This window comes from Priapulus caudatus, unplaced genomic scaffold (assembly GCF_000485595.1).
Source record: "Priapulus caudatus unplaced genomic scaffold, Priapulus_caudatus-5.0.1 Scaffold187, whole genome shotgun sequence".
In the NCBI taxonomy this organism is placed as follows: Eukaryota; Metazoa; Priapulida; class Priapulimorpha; order Priapulimorphida; family Priapulidae; genus Priapulus; species Priapulus caudatus.
Window position 1 is genome coordinate 322,758 of NW_014577248.1, and position 17,742 is coordinate 340,499.

The 17,742-nt window shown below is 41.1% G+C and overlaps 2 protein-coding genes across 4 annotated transcripts in view; both read right to left on the reverse strand.

Annotated features, from left to right (window-relative positions):
* Positions 1-2,828, reverse strand: part of LOC106806951 (flavonol 4'-sulfotransferase-like) — an 11,029-nt gene extending 8,201 nt beyond the window's left edge. The window contains exons 1-2 of the mRNA XM_014809138.1: positions 2,800-2,828; positions 534-757 (exon numbers count right to left, since the gene is read on the reverse strand). Of these exons, the coding sequence (XP_014664624.1) occupies positions 534-662 (129 nt within the window). The 5' untranslated portion in view covers positions 663-757; positions 2,800-2,828. The remainder of the gene's footprint in view (positions 1-533; positions 758-2,799) is intronic.
* A 1,897-nt stretch (positions 2,829-4,725) lies between these two features.
* Positions 4,726-17,742, reverse strand: part of LOC106806962 (DNA repair protein complementing XP-G cells homolog) — a 14,092-nt gene continuing 1,075 nt past the window's right edge. Inside the window, exons 2-13 of one of the 3 annotated variants that reach the window (XR_001393605.1) lie at positions 15,347-15,522; positions 14,897-15,144; positions 14,148-14,340; positions 12,684-13,485; positions 12,168-12,370; positions 11,584-11,703; positions 11,015-11,228; positions 10,513-10,660; positions 9,311-9,502; positions 8,803-8,887; positions 4,970-5,596; positions 4,726-4,912 (exon numbers count right to left, since the gene is read on the reverse strand). Coding sequence is in view for 2 of the 3 variants with exons in the window: in XM_014809149.1 (XP_014664635.1) it covers positions 5,210-5,596; positions 8,803-8,887; positions 9,311-9,502; positions 10,513-10,660; positions 11,015-11,228; positions 11,584-11,703; positions 12,168-12,370; positions 12,684-13,485; positions 14,148-14,340; positions 14,897-15,144; positions 15,347-15,522; positions 15,810-15,843 (2,802 nt within the window). In the remaining variant the exon portion in view is untranslated. Of the gene's footprint in view, positions 5,597-8,802; positions 8,888-9,310; positions 9,503-10,512; positions 10,661-11,014; positions 11,229-11,583; positions 11,704-12,167; positions 12,371-12,683; positions 13,486-14,147; positions 14,341-14,896; positions 15,145-15,346; positions 15,523-15,809; positions 15,860-17,742 lie in introns of those variants that run through there. The other 2 variants (XM_014809149.1, XM_014809148.1) reach the window with 2 other exon arrangements.

The following is a 17,742-nucleotide window of genomic DNA, read 5'->3' on the forward strand; positions in this document are numbered from 1 at the left end:
CATGAATCAATCATTGATCGTGCATGAATCAATCATTGATCGTGCATGAATCAATCATTGATCGTGCATGAATCAATCATTGATCGTGCATGAATCAATCATTGAAAATAACGACTGGCGATGAAAAAATGATGGTTTTTCTCACGATACGTTCACTATACGGTCAACTATACGCTCCACGCTATACCCACGCTCAGAGCCGTATGAGTTCTTACCAGATTTGGATCTGGATAACCGCACTCTGTTAACTGACTGGCGGGTCGTTAAAACACAGACCATGCACCATTTGGTACAAAATTCACTATGTCCCGTTCTTCGTATTATCAGGGGTTAATAATGACAAATATTATGATTTCATATTATGATTTTATATGATGATGATGACAAATATTATGATCATTTATTATATAATATGATATATATATATATATATATATATATATATATATATATATATATATAGTCTCACTTATTATCTCGCGCTCATTGATTGGAAAATCTATTCATTCATAGACAAAAGAAAATCTAATTACTTTGCATTTTTTATCTTTGAAGTCTTGCGGTAGCATATCGTAAGGTAGATGAGTCTTGATAAATCTCTTCTGGTCTTTCGGCCACTCATCTGGATCGACATCGATGACTCCCGGAAACTTGAAGTCCATACACGGGAATCTTTCTTCCAAGATCTTTTCTTTCGACTTTTCCTCGTCCAGTCCATTAGCTATCAAGTAAACGACCTCCTGTGTCCACGTCGTACCTGATGAAAATTAAATTAAATTAATTTACATGCCGCTATCGAAATATGCACGCACGTTACATTTTATACAGAATTACCAATAGCAAAAGTAGATAACTTTAGAAAACTATTTTTGCTAATAGGTCTATGATGAATACATATGTATATTAGTATATTATCAGGAGTGTATCAAAATTGTTTGATACACTCCTGATATTATGTATATATAGGCTATATATATGTTGATACTATGTATACAATGTATAAACAATATACCTAAAATATTTATACATTGTATAGATATCTTCGTGCTATAATAGGCATAGTGGTATGTCTACACATTCTACTTCCTTCTAGATTGCCGGCTTGTATGAAAGGTCAGGTATTACAAATAGACCACGTACCGTATCTACTCAGCAAACGCCGGCGCAAACTCAGTCAGAGAGTCTGACTCGCTTCGTCGTTTCACTAAGACAGTACGATAGATACATTATCGTATACCCTGTATATATATATATATATATACATATACATATATTATATTATATATTATATTATAGTATATATTATATATATATACGTTATATACTTATATATATATCTATATATATATATATACATATATATATATATTAATTATATATCAGAGTGAATAATAATAATTGCTTCTAGAATGTCTAGAATATAGAAGATTCTATTATTTATCCTCTCCTGATATATATATATTATATATATAGTATATATAGTATATAGAGAGAGAGAGAGAGAGAGAGAGAGCAGAAGAGAGAGAGAGCAAGATGGCTGGTACGGTAGGGGAGTAGAGAGAGAGAGAGAGAGCAGCAGCGGCTCGAGAAGAGAGAGAGAGAGAGGAAGACGGAGCAGAGACGATATACACTACTCCTAGAGTACGATGGTTATCGTATCCCAGTCGGAGTGTGTCAAACGACTATATGGTCGGGTGCGTCTAAATCATATGGTGAATCATGAGTGAGTTACTATAGTTGAACTAGCCTTGTTGCCACAGCCCAGAGAAAGTGCAAGGCCGTGTACTAGAACAGGCTATTGAGTCCTAGATCTTATAGTTGAAAGCGTCCTTTATGGGCGGACTCGAAATCATAATCCACATTTTGATCGTTCATGAATCAATCATTGAATCGTTGCATGAATCAATCATTGATCGTGCATGAATCAATCATTGATCGTGCATGAATCAATCATTGAATCGTGCATGTAATCAATCATTTATCGTGCATGAATCATCATTGATCGTGCATGGAAAATCATTGATTGCATTGATCATGCATGAAGATCGAATCATTGAATCAATGGCATTGACAATCTGATCTGCATGAAATCAATCCATTTGATCGTGCATGAATCAATCATTGTCGTTGCATGATCAATCATTGATCGGTGCATGAATCAATTCATTGATCGATGTCATAAGAGTCGAATCATATTTGATCGTGCATGAATCAATCAAGTTGATCGTGCGCATGAACTCATCATTGATCGTGCATGACATCAATCATTGAATCGTGCATGATCGGCATTGTCTGCATGAATTCAATCATTGATCGTGCATGAATCAACTTGAAAATTAACGACTGGCGCATGAAAAAATGGATGGTTTTCTCTCACGATTACGTTCACTATACGAGTACAACATATACGCCTCCACAGCTTACCACGCTCAGAGCCGTATGAGTGCTTACCAGATTGGATCTGGATAAATGCCGCACTCTGTTACTGAACTGCTGCGGGTCGTCTAAAACAGCAGACCATGCACCATTTCGGTACAAAAGTTCACTAATGTCCCGTTCTTCGATTATCAGGGTTAAATTATGACAAATATTATGTATTCATATGTATGATTTTATAGTGCATTGATGATGACAAACTATTATGATCATTTATTATCATAATTGATGAATATATATACTAACTATATATATATATATATATATATAATTTGATGTCATTTATTAACCCCTGCGTATTATGAGCGCACTGCGAAAAGTTATAATTTATTTAGGGTGGATTATGCGATCAATGTCCTATACCAGATTTCGGCGATGCCGCTACAAGCACGTCGTCCTGGATTTCGCCTTTCTGTTCTGTAGTTTGGCCTTGAAACGGTCGACCGTTCGTGCAATGAGCGATGTGAACCTTTCGCTATTATCTGCACGTACTCGAATATCTCATTGTATGTAAAAAAACGTCGTCCATTCTAAAATAGACATTTATCTAAATGAAATGACTAATATTGACTAATGACAATTGTCATTATATATGTATTTCTTTATTATCACCCCTGATAATTAAGAGCTAATAATACCTTTTATTATTAATTAAATGAGTATTTAGCGTATTATTAGCTCTTAGAATATATATTATATATATATATATATATATTAAGCGTGGCGCGCGCGCACAGTGTGTGTGTGTGTTGGCTTGTGTGTGTGTGTGTCTGGCGTGCGTGAGTGCGTGTGGTGTGTCGTGCGCGCGACGCGCGTTGTTATTTGTGCGTCCATGTGAGGCCCGCCGCCACGGCCGCTGTGCGCGCACGCGCGTGTATGTGTGGTTTGTCCATCGTGTGTGCAGCTGTCGCTGTGTTGCGTCGTGTGTGGGTTAGCGCTGTGTGTGCGTGGTGCGTGCGGTAGGCCCCCTGTGTGTATTGCGTGCAGTGCGTGCGTAGGCCGCCTACGCGATCCTTCGGTCCACCCGTGGAGTCTGTGTGTGTGCGTGCGCACGTGTGTGTGCGCGTATTTTTATATATATATATATTATTTCTAGTTTTACGTTAATGAAGATAACTACCTCACCTTGTGTCTATTGCGTGGAATCAAACAGGATAATGATGTAGAACGCTCTCTATCTCGCCACTGCTCTGCCGGGGTTGATTGCCTTCTACCGACTGCGCTGTGTTAGAGTCACGGACTGCACGTGTAGACAGTTCTAGCAGACTTCGTGCCACGTTTGTTTGCGTGGTTAGGATACGCTCACGATTCGCTGATTAGTTATTATCTTAGGCGTCCACGCTTGCTTATCGAGAGAGTTAGGTGCGAGCGAAGCACGATTGCATATAGAACTAGAGCACTCGGAGAGCACAGACCTCCGCCAAAACAGCTGAATTCTGTGACTGTGAAATTTTTTATTTATTAATTAATTAATTAAATAATTAATTGGATCCGGATCACCACCAAAATCTAATCAATTCCAAGTTAGCCCATTTCTGACCTATCCTGAATATTTTATGACAATCCGTCCAGAACTTTTTCAGTTAGGCTGTACACAAACAAACCCACAAACCAACAAACACACGCCGGTGAAAACATAACCTCCTGCAAACCCCTTAGCGGAGGTAATGACATGATACAATCAGGAGTGTCATGATATAGATGTGTCATCGTAGGTGTTATCATAGATGCCCTCTATATTATAACACTCCGGGTACAATGACATGCCATGCAACTGGTATTGCTGGCTGAATAAATAATGATTTTATGTTTCTACTTTTGCATAATCGTTTTCACGTCGTTTAATGTTAATTTTCATGTCTATTTGGGGTCCATTTCCATGATTTTTAGTTTCTTTTCAGTCCAAATTCCGTTTTCAATACCGCATCATATTTCTATTTTAATTGCAGTCACTTTTCATCAATTTTGTCTTATTAGGTCATCTGGCATGGTCAGAACGGCGGATAAACATAATTCCTATTTGAAGAAAATTATCGTGATGTCATGTTGTAACAGATGCGAGCATAAACCTATGACTTAATTCTACATCGAATTAAAGATACGATAAAGAGGGTTAAAGAGGGTTAAAGATACGATATTAATTTTAAAATAACTACCAAAAACCAATATTTAATTTGGAATTATTTTAAATCTAAAAAAAATCGATAAAAATCTAATAGATAATGTGAAGCTTGTAAGAGAGTGACAAACACACTTTACCACATCACAAAAACGCACACAGAAATAATAATAAATGCCATAAATTGAATTTTTATTCATGTTTCACAATATAATATTCAACGAGAAACATCCCCACACAATCCAGACCGACTGCGTGGCTACGCACAACACGACGAATATATCTATACTCTATTTACACTTTTAAAAAGCACTTTTGGCAGTTAACGGGTGAATATCACTCCAATAAAGTTAAATTCTACCCTAATCTTAGTTTGCAGACAAATGGTATATTGTCATCATGATCAGTTTTTACCCAAGAATTGAATTCACGAGTTGCTGGATGAAATACTTTGCAATAAATTAATCACAAGACGAAATAAAACCAAGCCATCTCTATTACACTCTCAATTAACGAATCAATGCATAGTTGGACATAGTGGAGATTTTAGATCTAATTAATTTAATGAGATCATACTGACTTGTAAATACAGCTTGCTCGAATGCCAGTTCTAGCTTTCAGATTGTATATTAGTCATATATTTCTTCAGATTCGTCAATCGGAAGAACTTCCACTGTCTGATAACTTTACTGCAGCAACATTGGCTGATGATCGATCAATTTTACTGTGTTTCACCGCTACCTTGATTCGCGGATGATCAGCCTTTGATGTGAAACCACGTTTAGTAGCATGCTTTTCACCTCTGGGTCTCAGTTCTCTAATCTGTTTCGATGTTGAAGTTTCATTACTGCTGCCAGCTCTATCAGAGCTCTTCCCAGACAGACCTACTGAATCATTGGCACACCCGTCTACTTTGCTCTTGTCACTCTGTTCACCTTGTGAATCGTGGTTTCTGGCACGAGTGAGGGCACGCTTCACTCTCTTGCTTTTCAATTTACGTCTTTCGGAGGGTTGAACCACGAAGAATCTGTCAATCTTGACCTGGAAGCAGAGACAGTATTGCTGTCATGGCAACTAACTACTTAGCATTGCTGCCGGTACACCAGTAAAATCAAAAGCAAAGAATCGGATACATATATAAATAGCTTAAATAAACGATCATATATTTTTGGACACACATGGACTATGCACATGAATAATATACGATAGCTTCGAGTCGCTACAGAAATGGAATACTTGAAATTATTCGAGATCGTGGTTTTGTCTAACTTTTATATGGCTTTATGGATATAAGCTTCGGTATAATCCTAGTACTGGATGCCTTGCCGTTCATGGGTTGGAAATCTGGACAGGGTAATGTCTCTGTAGGCGTAACTGGCACAAAAGGTTATATATATATATATATATAATATATATATACAGTCATCGTATAGCTAGTCAACATACACATTCAACAGCGAAAATACTTACAGTGGACATACTAGGAATTTGACTTACCTTACCTTGCAGCCTGTCCTTATGGCCTTAGTTTGGTGTTATTAATTGTGTGCTTCATTTAAGCAATAATAGGTCCATTGATTACTTGCAATGTTGATGAATGCCTTGGAGATAACTGGCACCTTGTGTAGTTATATATGTAATTACCTTATAGCCAATGCGCGTGATTTTTGTCAATAGTCACTGCCTGGTTATAATTATTAAATGTCTAATTAAACATCGCAGTCCAAAAATCAGTTGTTTTACAGTTAAACGCTGCCGGCGATAGCGTGGTGTGGCATCACAGATTTATAGCGTGCACCCGGACATTTTCGCACGCATGCTCGCCGTACGCAATGCTAATCATCCTAGTGGATTCGTAAACATGAACGCCCACGCTCGCGGACTAAGGACTTTTGTCAGGGCTTCCGTCGCCCGCGGCTCCGTGATTAGTAACGCGTTTGTTATACTCTATTTTCCATGTTTTAGTCCGTGGCCGTCCGGTTACATCGCTGACACCTCCCGTTTCATCTGGCGCTCCAAAACATACGAGCCCGCAAAATGTTTACGTCATGTTGACTCCTCTGGATGACATTGTTACCGGCACGTAAGATGATACGCCGATACATTATCACACTGTAATGCTTCTTATTAGTTTGGCCATTGATGATATCAAACATTAATGAACTCCGAAGAGGTATAACACCACCTCGTTTTGCCAATCCAATTCCCGCCCCCTGCCTACTTTTTATTTCTTTATTCCGGAATGTCCGCTCACGCAATGCGTCACATTGCGCACATAGAGTGCATCGATACAAAACGTAAACACTTAGGGCTGGACATCACATTTCTCGCCCAACTTGAACAGAAGTGTCTATGCCGATACCAAAGTAAATGATTAAAACACTGATTATTTGCTTTAGTTTTAAAATTACGATTGAGCCGCAATTTTTTTTCAGAAACGATATCGCGTAGCTGAATAGAAGCCTAGGAACTATCTACATCGATATAAACGTAAACACTAGGCCCATGACGAATGTCCTTACCATCTATCTGGCAGCGCACGCTCTCGGCCGTGCGGTCTGCTTTTGCACTCAGGTAGCCTTGGAAGAGTGCCTGCGCCACAGGCCGGTCCGGCCGGCCGGATCGTCTTGGTCGACGGTATTGAGTGCTAAACCAGCTTCTTCCTCGCTCCTCATCCGATGACGTCGCGGTACGATCTTCTGGAACGTGTGGGAGCGTTTAAATTCGGTGCACCCCTTACGCCTGGGGCGTGGGGACGAGTTTTCTGGTTACAGTCTTTCCACTGACGCTCTGCTGTCACATCGATCCGTTCTCGGTCGTCACCCCAATTGTAGCGGTTTCGCGACCCAAACGGCCTGGGGTCGGACTTCCTCAGTGCCCTCTCTCTTCAGCCGAGCACCGCGGTTCAACCAATCTTTTATACCAGACTTCTCTGACATATGCCTTTCGATCTGCCATACACCTTCATCCGCCCGCTGTAGATCTGCGTCCTTCTGGCGGCACGCTCGTGCCTGCCGGTCTCTCCGTACGCCGCATCCGGGGTTTAGCGAGTTTTTTAGATGGCCTCGCGCGAACATCAGCGTACGCTGGAGGACGCCAGCTGCCTGCTGTGAGGAGTCTTGACCCTCTATAGGTTTTCAACAGGAAAGCTGTGCAGCTCCTGCGCTTCAGCTTTTTCCTCCACTAAGGTGGGCAGCTTTAATAGACTCTTTAACGTCTTCTGAGCGTTCTGCTCTCGGCGTTTGTGCGGAGGGCAACAGCCGGAGTACATCTTACGATGCTGAAGCTTTTGGGGCTGTGCCTGGTCATGAGAATGCGCTGGTGCTTGAAGGGGGTCGTCCGTTATCCGGACTTTGCCACATCGCGTACACGAATTCCTCCAATGACCTTGTCAAGGACAGGGATGACCGCATATTGCTGTGCAGAGAGGACATGCGTTCAGACTGACGGTTAGCGTGAGAACGTCGCGGAGGCATTACCCATAAAGTGCCGTACCCATGCAGGTACCCTGCTCAAAATCAGGATGCTGATCTCATGACCATGGACGTTCAGCGCAGGTGCTGACATTTTTAGGGTTCCCGTGTTTGGTGTGGCGGCGGTCGCTATCCTGGACGCCATGCAACTATCGCAATCACGTTCTCTACTCGGATGGTCTTATACCATCTGAACCACACTTTCTCACGTATGAGCGCTCTTCTGTCTTTGACTCGCTTGTGACCAACGTGTGCCAGCCTCAACACGCGCGTTGCTTGCAGTTCATGTGCCCGTACAACCCAAATCGTGTGCCACGTAAGAATTCAATGTTGTCCGCGAATTCTGGTCTACGCGACAGCTTCCCCTCGAACTTTGTGCATTCGACATCGATGATGCCGTTTACACCGCGGGGGTCGTTGCGTCTCGCGATCTCCCATGTGCCAAACCGGATGCGCGGTGAATGAAGTTGCAGCGGCTCGCACAGATTCCGAGTCTTGTTTGGTCAATGTAACTAGCAGCCCTGACCATTGGACAAACTAATACGCGTTTGGCCTTATAACCGCGTAATGCCATTAATTAAACTACACAAGGCGTGCCAGTTACTTCTAGCATTCGTCAACATTGCATAACTCAATGGACATATTATTCCTTTAAGTGTAATCCACGTGATAATACTTGACAAATGTATAATACTTTGTTTTAACCATTATTTCCCCTTTAATCACTGTCGAATATAGATTATTTCCATGTGAACGTATGTCACTTTAACTTACCGATGTCTCGGCTAGTTTTTTCATGATGGGGAGAAGCAGGTTGTCAGTCTTTATCTTTGTCCACCCGAGTCGATCTGCTGCAAATCTATTTCTCGGTCAAGAAAATAACTTTTTACAGGGATTTCCCGTTTATTGAGCAATTATATCAGTATGTTTTCCAATAAATTAGATATTAAGGAGACCTACCACTTATATGGAAGCTAGATCTCAGAATCCTAGTTCTATAAGCATGTGTCATTTCTAAAAAATCATGTCCAAGGTATTGCAACGCTTGCATACTGCTAGAAAAATTCCTAGTGATACACATGTAAACGATTACCTTTATCGAAATTTAGAAAGAACAGACATCATTTGTTACATAGTTGGTTGTAATATTGTTGTTTGAAGCAGACATCATGGCTCGTAATGCAAATTTAGAAAAAACAGATATCACCTGATGTAAAGTTGGTTGTAGTATTGTTGTTAGGAGCACACATCATGGCTCATTACGCATGAAAATGAAGGATACATCCGGAGATCACACAGACTGGGAGACGACCACAGAAACGCTTCCATCGATTCATCAACGGTGGGCTCGCAATAAGCCTCATAGACAGCCCTGCTGGGAAAACCTGGGTTTAACTCCAACTTTCTAATTTTCGACTTGACTTTGGTCTCCTGTGGTATCTTCTCCTGGCCTTTCATCTCATCATATAACGTCCTGAAATTGAATACAGGAATAATTACACAACATGCAATCAGCAGCTCAGTGCCACCACACTGAAATGGAAATATCATAATTAATACTGTGAACATAAATATGGCCAACCCTGTATATAAAGGTAACTCAATGCAAACCCTGAAAATCTCCTTCACAGACAGTTGTCCATTATAAAGAAGTACCCGCTAACACAGGTTTGATTGTACCATCTACAATAACTAGAAAGGGCAGTTGTCGCCAACTAAATGTATCCCCTGTGATCTAGTATGAATGAAATATCTCTGTAAGCACGTAGAAGGTAGGTAAAGTTAAATAAGTCACAAAGAAATGTGCAAGTATGTTAAAATTGGTTGCCTTAGAGGTTTTGGTACGTGACACACCTTCTCCCCAAGATGTGTAAGTATACCAAGTTTGGTAGCGCTAGGTCAATTAGAGGCCGAGTAATAGAGCGGAAGGGAAATATGATCAAGGTCAAATAAAGGACGCAGTGACCTGGTTTTGGTACGCTACGCACCTTCTCCCCAAGATGTGTAAGTAGATCATGTTTGGTCACGCTAGGTCAATTAGGGGTCGAGTTATAGAGCGGAAGGGAAAGTGTCTGCGGCGGCGGCAAGCGGCGGCAGCGGCTGGGGAGACATGAAACCATAGTATCCCCGCCGACTTCGTCGCGGGGGATACAATTATACTATCATTACTGCTAGTACGTAATAATGCTACCACTGCTGCTGCTATAAAGTATCTGCTAACACAGGTTTGTCTGTACCATCTACAATAATCACATTACCATTACTGCTGGCTAAATGCTACCACTGCTGCTTTCTCCTTGATTCATCGCACAACACTACAAAGACTGTATAATACCTAAGCTTGAGGAGGGCATCGAAAGAGCCACTGGCTGGTAAGTCACAGAGAATCTTCATGTCAAGCACTAGCTATGTGTCATCGCGCCACATGATCATGTATATTGACATCACACGATTGATCCTACAACACTACAAAGACTTTAATACCTGAGCTTGAGGAGAGCATCGAATGAGTCACTGGCTGGTAAGTCACATAGAATCTCCATGGCCAGCACCGATCCGACGCCCCGTACCCCCGCCGTGTAGTCACTGCCTAACAGGAGGGCCATGTTCACGAGTTTGTGTCGGCTCAGACCTGTACAATCAATGCTCTACTATACTCTCCACATTTCTAAAGCTTAACTTAACTACAAGAGGAGGCAAGCAGTAAAAGAATGATCAGTAGGATAGAACTCAGCATGCTTCAGATTATTTTGCCTTGCATTTGTCACAATCTTATTTGGTACCGGTGTAACCAATGCCAAATAGTCTACACTGGAGAATTCTGGCTGTGGCAGCCTGCACTATGAAGTGGTTACAGTTACTGATGTAGCTAGGAACAGTGTAGCTTCTACGTGATAAAAATTATTTATGTACACTCTACGTATGTTCATGCATTTTGTTCATGATACTACTAACACCAACCACTGATGTACCCATAGATACCTACCAAGGTCTGTGACCAAGTCCTCAGCACGATAGCTCTCAACATCTTTGTCCTGCTTGAAGAAGTTTCTGTAGACACGTTTCGCTCCAAACAGCCAGATGTCACTGTCGTCTGTGATGGATCCGTCGGTCTGCCCAGTCATGTCGAGATATGCGCACTGAGCCTCCGCCTCCATAGGGGCAACAATGTAAGGAATCCCAAACAACTGCAACAGCTCCTGCGGACACACAGACGAGAATGAGTGGCAGAGTAATGACACGACGATGTATATTTATACTTTAAGAATATTATTGGCTCCCGAAATTTGGTATCGATATGGACACACACACATGCACATAAATACACACGCCGAAATAGATACACAAACTGACGGACATTAGGCCTAATTGATCTATCTGCCAGCAGTATTTCTCATTTCGTCACTGTTTCCGCTTTCAACGGATAAGTAGCGTAAGGGTCATTTGTGACAAATATTACATTTAAGTTAGATAGATAGACAGACAGACAGACAGACAGACAGACCGACCGACCGACAGACAAACAGACACATAAACAGATAGTTAGCTATATACCTGTGCATCAGCGTACATGTAATCAGTAACTGTAGCAGCCTGTTTCTTCTGCTGCACATTGCTCTTCTTCAGTGCGACCGCTTCCTCTTCCAACACGTTCTGAATGTCAATCAGTTCCTCCTGTAATGTTAATCATGATCAGGGGGTGTTAATTTACTTAATTAGATATAATATACGTCAGGATTTAAAAATTAAACAGGATATGCACTACGCGATGAAAGTAGATTCCATCTTTCTATGTAGAGTTTCCAGCACCAGCAATGGAGTGGACAACCAGATTTCCTCTTCACACCTAATATATGGCAAGGTGTGCATGGACATAACACTTTATTTTATATATCTAATACAACAGTGCCACTCACTAATAGACTCTCTCATAGGCTTAGTTCAAAATTTAGAAGGATGATGAATATTATTAACTCAATGTGGTTTAGAGCAACAAGAAAGATAAACATCGATGAATCTACATAATTGTCAGGATGGCAATATCATGGATGTTTACTTAATAAAAAGTGTGAACTATTACAGATTTTAATATGCTTTTAATTAAACTCCTTGATGTGCATTGAACTAAATCTACTAGCCTTAGACATTTCACTCTTCAGTGCTTCACTGTCATCATCCAGGGTTACTAATTCAGGTTTTTCATGGCCGATTTCCTCGCCAGATGGCTCTGGGTGCTCAGTCTCTGAGGCATCTTCCACCGCTTCCTCAAACACACTCGCTGGGAAGAGTTCATCTTCTGTCATTTGGTTTGGATTGAATGTTACCTCAATAAATTCATCATCTGTAACAAATAAATATAGTATAATTATTAAACTAATTAATAATATTAAGATAGCCCTGACGTGATATCACGTTAATAAAATCAATGTGTACACGATGTACACAGGATCTCATAAAATGTGATCTTGTGATACTGTGTTACACTTGTGTGACACCTGTGAAATGTGACACTTGTGAAAATGTGACCCTTCTGAAATGTGACACTCGTGAAATGTGATCTTGTAATACTGTGTGACACTTGTGTGACACTACAATGTGACACTCGTGTGACACTTCTCATACTGTTTCACAAACCTACAGAAAGTGTCACCCACCCTGTGATGAGTCAGCTTCATGGTTGTCATTAGACGTTGTGAGTTCTGAAGTCTCCCTAACACCATCTGGCTTCCTCTCTTTCATGCCCTCCGGCTCCTTCTTATAACTAACACTTTGATCTGATGAATCCAGGCTGGTCGGTCCCATTGGTTTCCCACTGCTATATTTTATAGGTGAAGCATTTGGACTCGTTACGTTTAACGTTGTTCTTTCAGGAGCGTCGGAAACTATATCTCTCGCATCTGGACTCCGACTTGTTTTGAGGCTTGCGGAGGGTTCCATTGATGGGATCATCTGAGAGCGTGTGCTTGTATCAACAACTGACGTGGCCACTGGTGGAGCTTGTCGATCCCACGACATCACAGGTTCAGCGCAATTCACCCGACTGACAACATCGTCATCGTCGTCTGCGATAAAACCGCCAGCAGCAGCATACTTGCTGTCATCCAGCTGCTCATCGTGACTTAGGATTCCTGGTTGAGAACATGTCACATCTGGGGCATCGCCCACAGGTACCTCCAGACCAACATCTTCCGTAGGTTTCTCCTTTTGTTCAATGTTGATTCTATCAGCGGAAGTGCCTGGGTTGAGTTTGCTGTGACCTTTGACAAGGATGTAGTGTGCGGATGCCTCGGATGCTAGCTGGTGACACTCTACTTCTCCCCCTTCTCTACCTAAAATCACGGGTACGTCTCCACTGCTCTGGCTCCTCATCTCTTTACGTAAGTCGTATATGTGCTTGGTGAGTTTCGACCGCTTGAGAAGCGCGCCGATTTGAAAACTGGAGAACTCGTTGCTTTCCTGGGCGAAAACAAAAGCATTAAAGCATAAATTACGAAAATGATTGAAACGAAATACCGTCACAATTTTTACGTCATGTTTATCATGAACTAGAAAGGGGTCTAGCATTCCTACTCCTATTGCTATTGCTACTGGTACTGCTACACTTCTAACTGCGGTTGCTACCACTATTGATATAACTGATGTTGCTGTTATAAATGCTGTTGCTGTTAGCAGTGCTGCGAATACTGGTGTTGCTGCTACACTGATGTTGCTGATGCATAGCCTATAGCTTAACGGCCTCAGCCTAGCCAACCCAGTTAACGTAGGTTCTCGTGTGATAGATTTCTCGTATGAACTGTGATTGATATGGCTTGAATATTCTGAATGAATATATGTATATATATATATATATAGGTGTGTGCATGCGTGTGAGCCCGTATGAGTGTTGAAATGATGTTAAAGTGTACCTTAATCACTTTACTTGTACAGAATGTACTGTCGTTTTTGTATATATTTTCCCCCTTCATGTTGTATAGCGCTGTTTTGCACTGTATCACTCAGAGATTTTATCACTTGAACTGCTCAACACTATCGCATCTATCAGATTTACTCTTTGTGAAATATACTGTCTTCAGTATATGTATTTGTATTTGAACTACATGCAGTAATGATTCCCGTACTTGCGGGAGTTCTTCAGTATCGGTAAGATGCTTGTTACGTTCTTTCATCTCGACGAGAATCTCGTGCTGGAGCTCCGGCGGGAGGCTGCAGAAGTCGGACGCGTTCACATCGACGTCGTTCACATTGTAGTAGCTGTCGTGTATCGCCCCGCGTGCGATCATCCTCTCCTCCCATGAATACTCGTCCTCGTTTCTGCATGGAGACAAGACAACTAATGACCATCTGTCATACTGTTATAAATACATGATCTATACGGCTATTTTACATGATCTATACATGATCTGTACAGCTATTTTACATGATCTATTCATGATCTATACAGCTATTTTACATGATCTATACAGCTATTTTACATGATCTATACATGATCTATACAGCTATTTTACATGATCTATACATGATCTATACAGCTATTTTACATGATCTATTCATGATCTATACAGCTATTTTACATGATCTATTCATGATCTATACGGCTATTTTACATGATCTACTTGGCTATAAATACATTATCTCAGCTATTTCATTGTGCTGTTTGGTGAGTGCATTATATTAGCATTATATGAACAACAGCTGAGCCGAATGGGGAAGAAAAATAGCGAGACTATACCAAAATATACATAGATGCTGTATAGTTACCGAGAAAACACAAGTCAGCAATGAGAGCTGTTTCAAGTACATATTTATAGTTATGAACACATGCCAAGCATATTTTCGGCAAGTTTATATGAAGGAAAATGTCACGTGCCTCTCAGCGATCTGGTCCCCTTCCAGATCAATCGTCATCGGTGGTAAATGGAACATATCATTGTCACCCTGACGGGCAGACACAGGCGATTTAGTGGCTTTGCTTGGGATAGACTTTCCATTTGGGTCGTCCTCCAACTTGTCTATTTGTGATTGTATGGCCTGCCCATGTATTAGGTTATATAGAATCTTCTCTGCTGTCTTCAATGACTTCTTCTCAGCGGTTCCACTCTTCTCGCGTCGTGCAGCCTAGTGAGAGAATCACCCAGACATTTAGTTACTTTCAAGTATTAACAATTGCATTTATTGTATTTCAAACTCAAACATTTTTCATCAATTGGAAAATGTGACTTACGCATACACAAATGCACATTTCCTCGTTTTACATTCATATTGGTGAGCGTGTCATTTCAACACTCCTACGTATTTTCAGTGCGGTAAACAAACATACCGTAGTTTGTTTCTTTAGTTCAGGTACGCCACCATCAAACACAAACACAGGTTTAATCTTGTAGAAGAGAAGTTTGCAGATTCGATTGAAGAGGCTGACTAAATGAGCATTTGGCATCATTGTGCCATGCTGGTCTCGCATACCTCGAACTGCCTGGTGTAGCCAAATACTTACATCTAAGAATAAGAAGGTAAGGAAGATGCAACACAAGTATCTGACTTGGCTGTACAATGTATATAGCGCTTGGATAGACGGCACAGCTTTGCACCTGTAATACTAATACTATCAGTACCGGTATACTATCACTAGCAGTGCCAGTGATAGCTGGCAGTGTGTAACAGCACAGGCCCTTGGAGGCTCAAGTTTCAAGAAAAGTATAAGAGCGACAGCGCTTCGCTCGTATACTCTTCTTGAAACTTGAGCCTCCAAGGGCCTGTGGTAACAGCTAGAGTGGAGAACTTACACCAAGTACGGTACAATACAGTGTATTCAATCATTCGAGCACACCTATACTCTAGTCCGAGCCGACGCAGACCCAGAAATGGGGTTACTGGGGCTCAAGGGGTCGTTGTCGTATCAGGTACTACACTGGAGACTGTGAATCTCCCGTAGCTCGGATGACCACGTAAAATGGCGCACCGTCTCCAAGAAATACTATACCAATGGGGACGAAAGCAGAAACCACTGAGGGCGCAAAAATAACTCTGGCTGTGACCACCCTCAGTGCCATTTGACTAAAAAGGCTGTCTACCTGAACTGACTACTGAATAAGAAGAATAAGAATAAGAAGAATAAGAAGAAGGAATTTAATAAGAAGGATAAGAAGGATAAGAATAAGAAATAAAAAAAGAGAATAAGAAAAAAGGAATAGAATAAGAAATAAAGAGATAGGAATAAAGTGCAGAAAAAAAAAGAGATAAGAGATAAACTAATATTTCCCAGCAATATTCAAAGAATCAGATGGCACTCTTTAAATTCAAGAGAGGGACCCCAAGATAAAACAAGATCATCGATATTAGCTCCGCTCGAAATAATAAAAAATGAAGAATGTCATTGTCCTGCCAAGCACCAGCATCTCGGGTTAATTCAGCAACAATTCTGGTTGCCCCCGAAAACTATCCCCAACTTCGCCTATTTTCAATCACATTATAACATATAAAAACCACGCCCAAAACAGTGGCGTATGAATCCAGATTTTTTTATACAACATGGGGCCAAAAACAGCGAACGTCGCAATAATAGTGATGACTTAATTATTTTAACTGCGCTGGCTCTCCGCCTCCCTCCCTCCACACCCCTACGGCTCCTCTATCTCAGCTCTCGCAATCTTCTGTTTTGGGCGCGCATGACGAAAAGGCGAACATTTTTGTTCATTGTTCTCTGCTCCCAGATATGTAATGTTCAGTGGCGCAGTCTAGATTCCAAAGGAGGGGGGTGAAAATAACAGGTGGGGTAATGGGTCCTCCCAGAAATTTTGGAAACTTTGCCTGGTTGCCTGGTTCCAAATCGACGTCTCATCCTCTCATAAATCAGAAAACCTGACATATATCAGTGTTGGAAATAACAACTGCGTTGCCGATACATTTTCTATAATTATCACCTGATAAGGATTCTTGATGAGCTAGAAACACTTGGATTGTGAAGTATGGGTGGAGTAAACTGAACACGTATTGTGCCAGCTAGCTACCAGTTGATTGGGATTGATTGTCCCAGTTCAGATTAGTGATGTCACATCAATTCGAATTTACTCGATCATCGTTGACACAGTGCTTCGACAAGCGGCTTTTGGTTACTAAAATCCATAATCGACTTCATTCGGAAAAAAAACTTTTTTTTAAATAAAATTTGAAACAAGAAAAAAAACTTTGGTAAGTGAGTGAGAATCAGAAGATTATCATCGCTACTATACAATTAGTCCTTATTAACATGACATGTATTCATGCCCACAGTAGTAAACATGCAAAACAACAGTAAACAGGGGCTAAACAGCACATACTATGCACCACATACATGTACACCGACGTTACGCGCACACCGCATGATTTCAACCCCCAGAGTAATCCGTTGTAACCGATTCATCGTTACTTGGGTCCAACCGATGATCCGAAAAAAATTAGAAAATTATCAACCGATTATCAATCACTAGTTCAGATGCAAAATATGAAAGGCAAAAGGTTATTCACCATAGATTAATTGGTTACTATACTACTATTAACACCGTATATTAAGATAGCGATTGGTGTAGAGTTATGTGTTAGGGGTTAGGGTTTTTTTGTTGTCCACCGGACAGATGTCTCAGACGTGGTTATACTAGTTGTCCGCCTCAAATTCTGTTGTCTCCGGACAACCGACACGCTTATTCGAGCACTGCGAAGTATGTACTCTCAAGGTACATA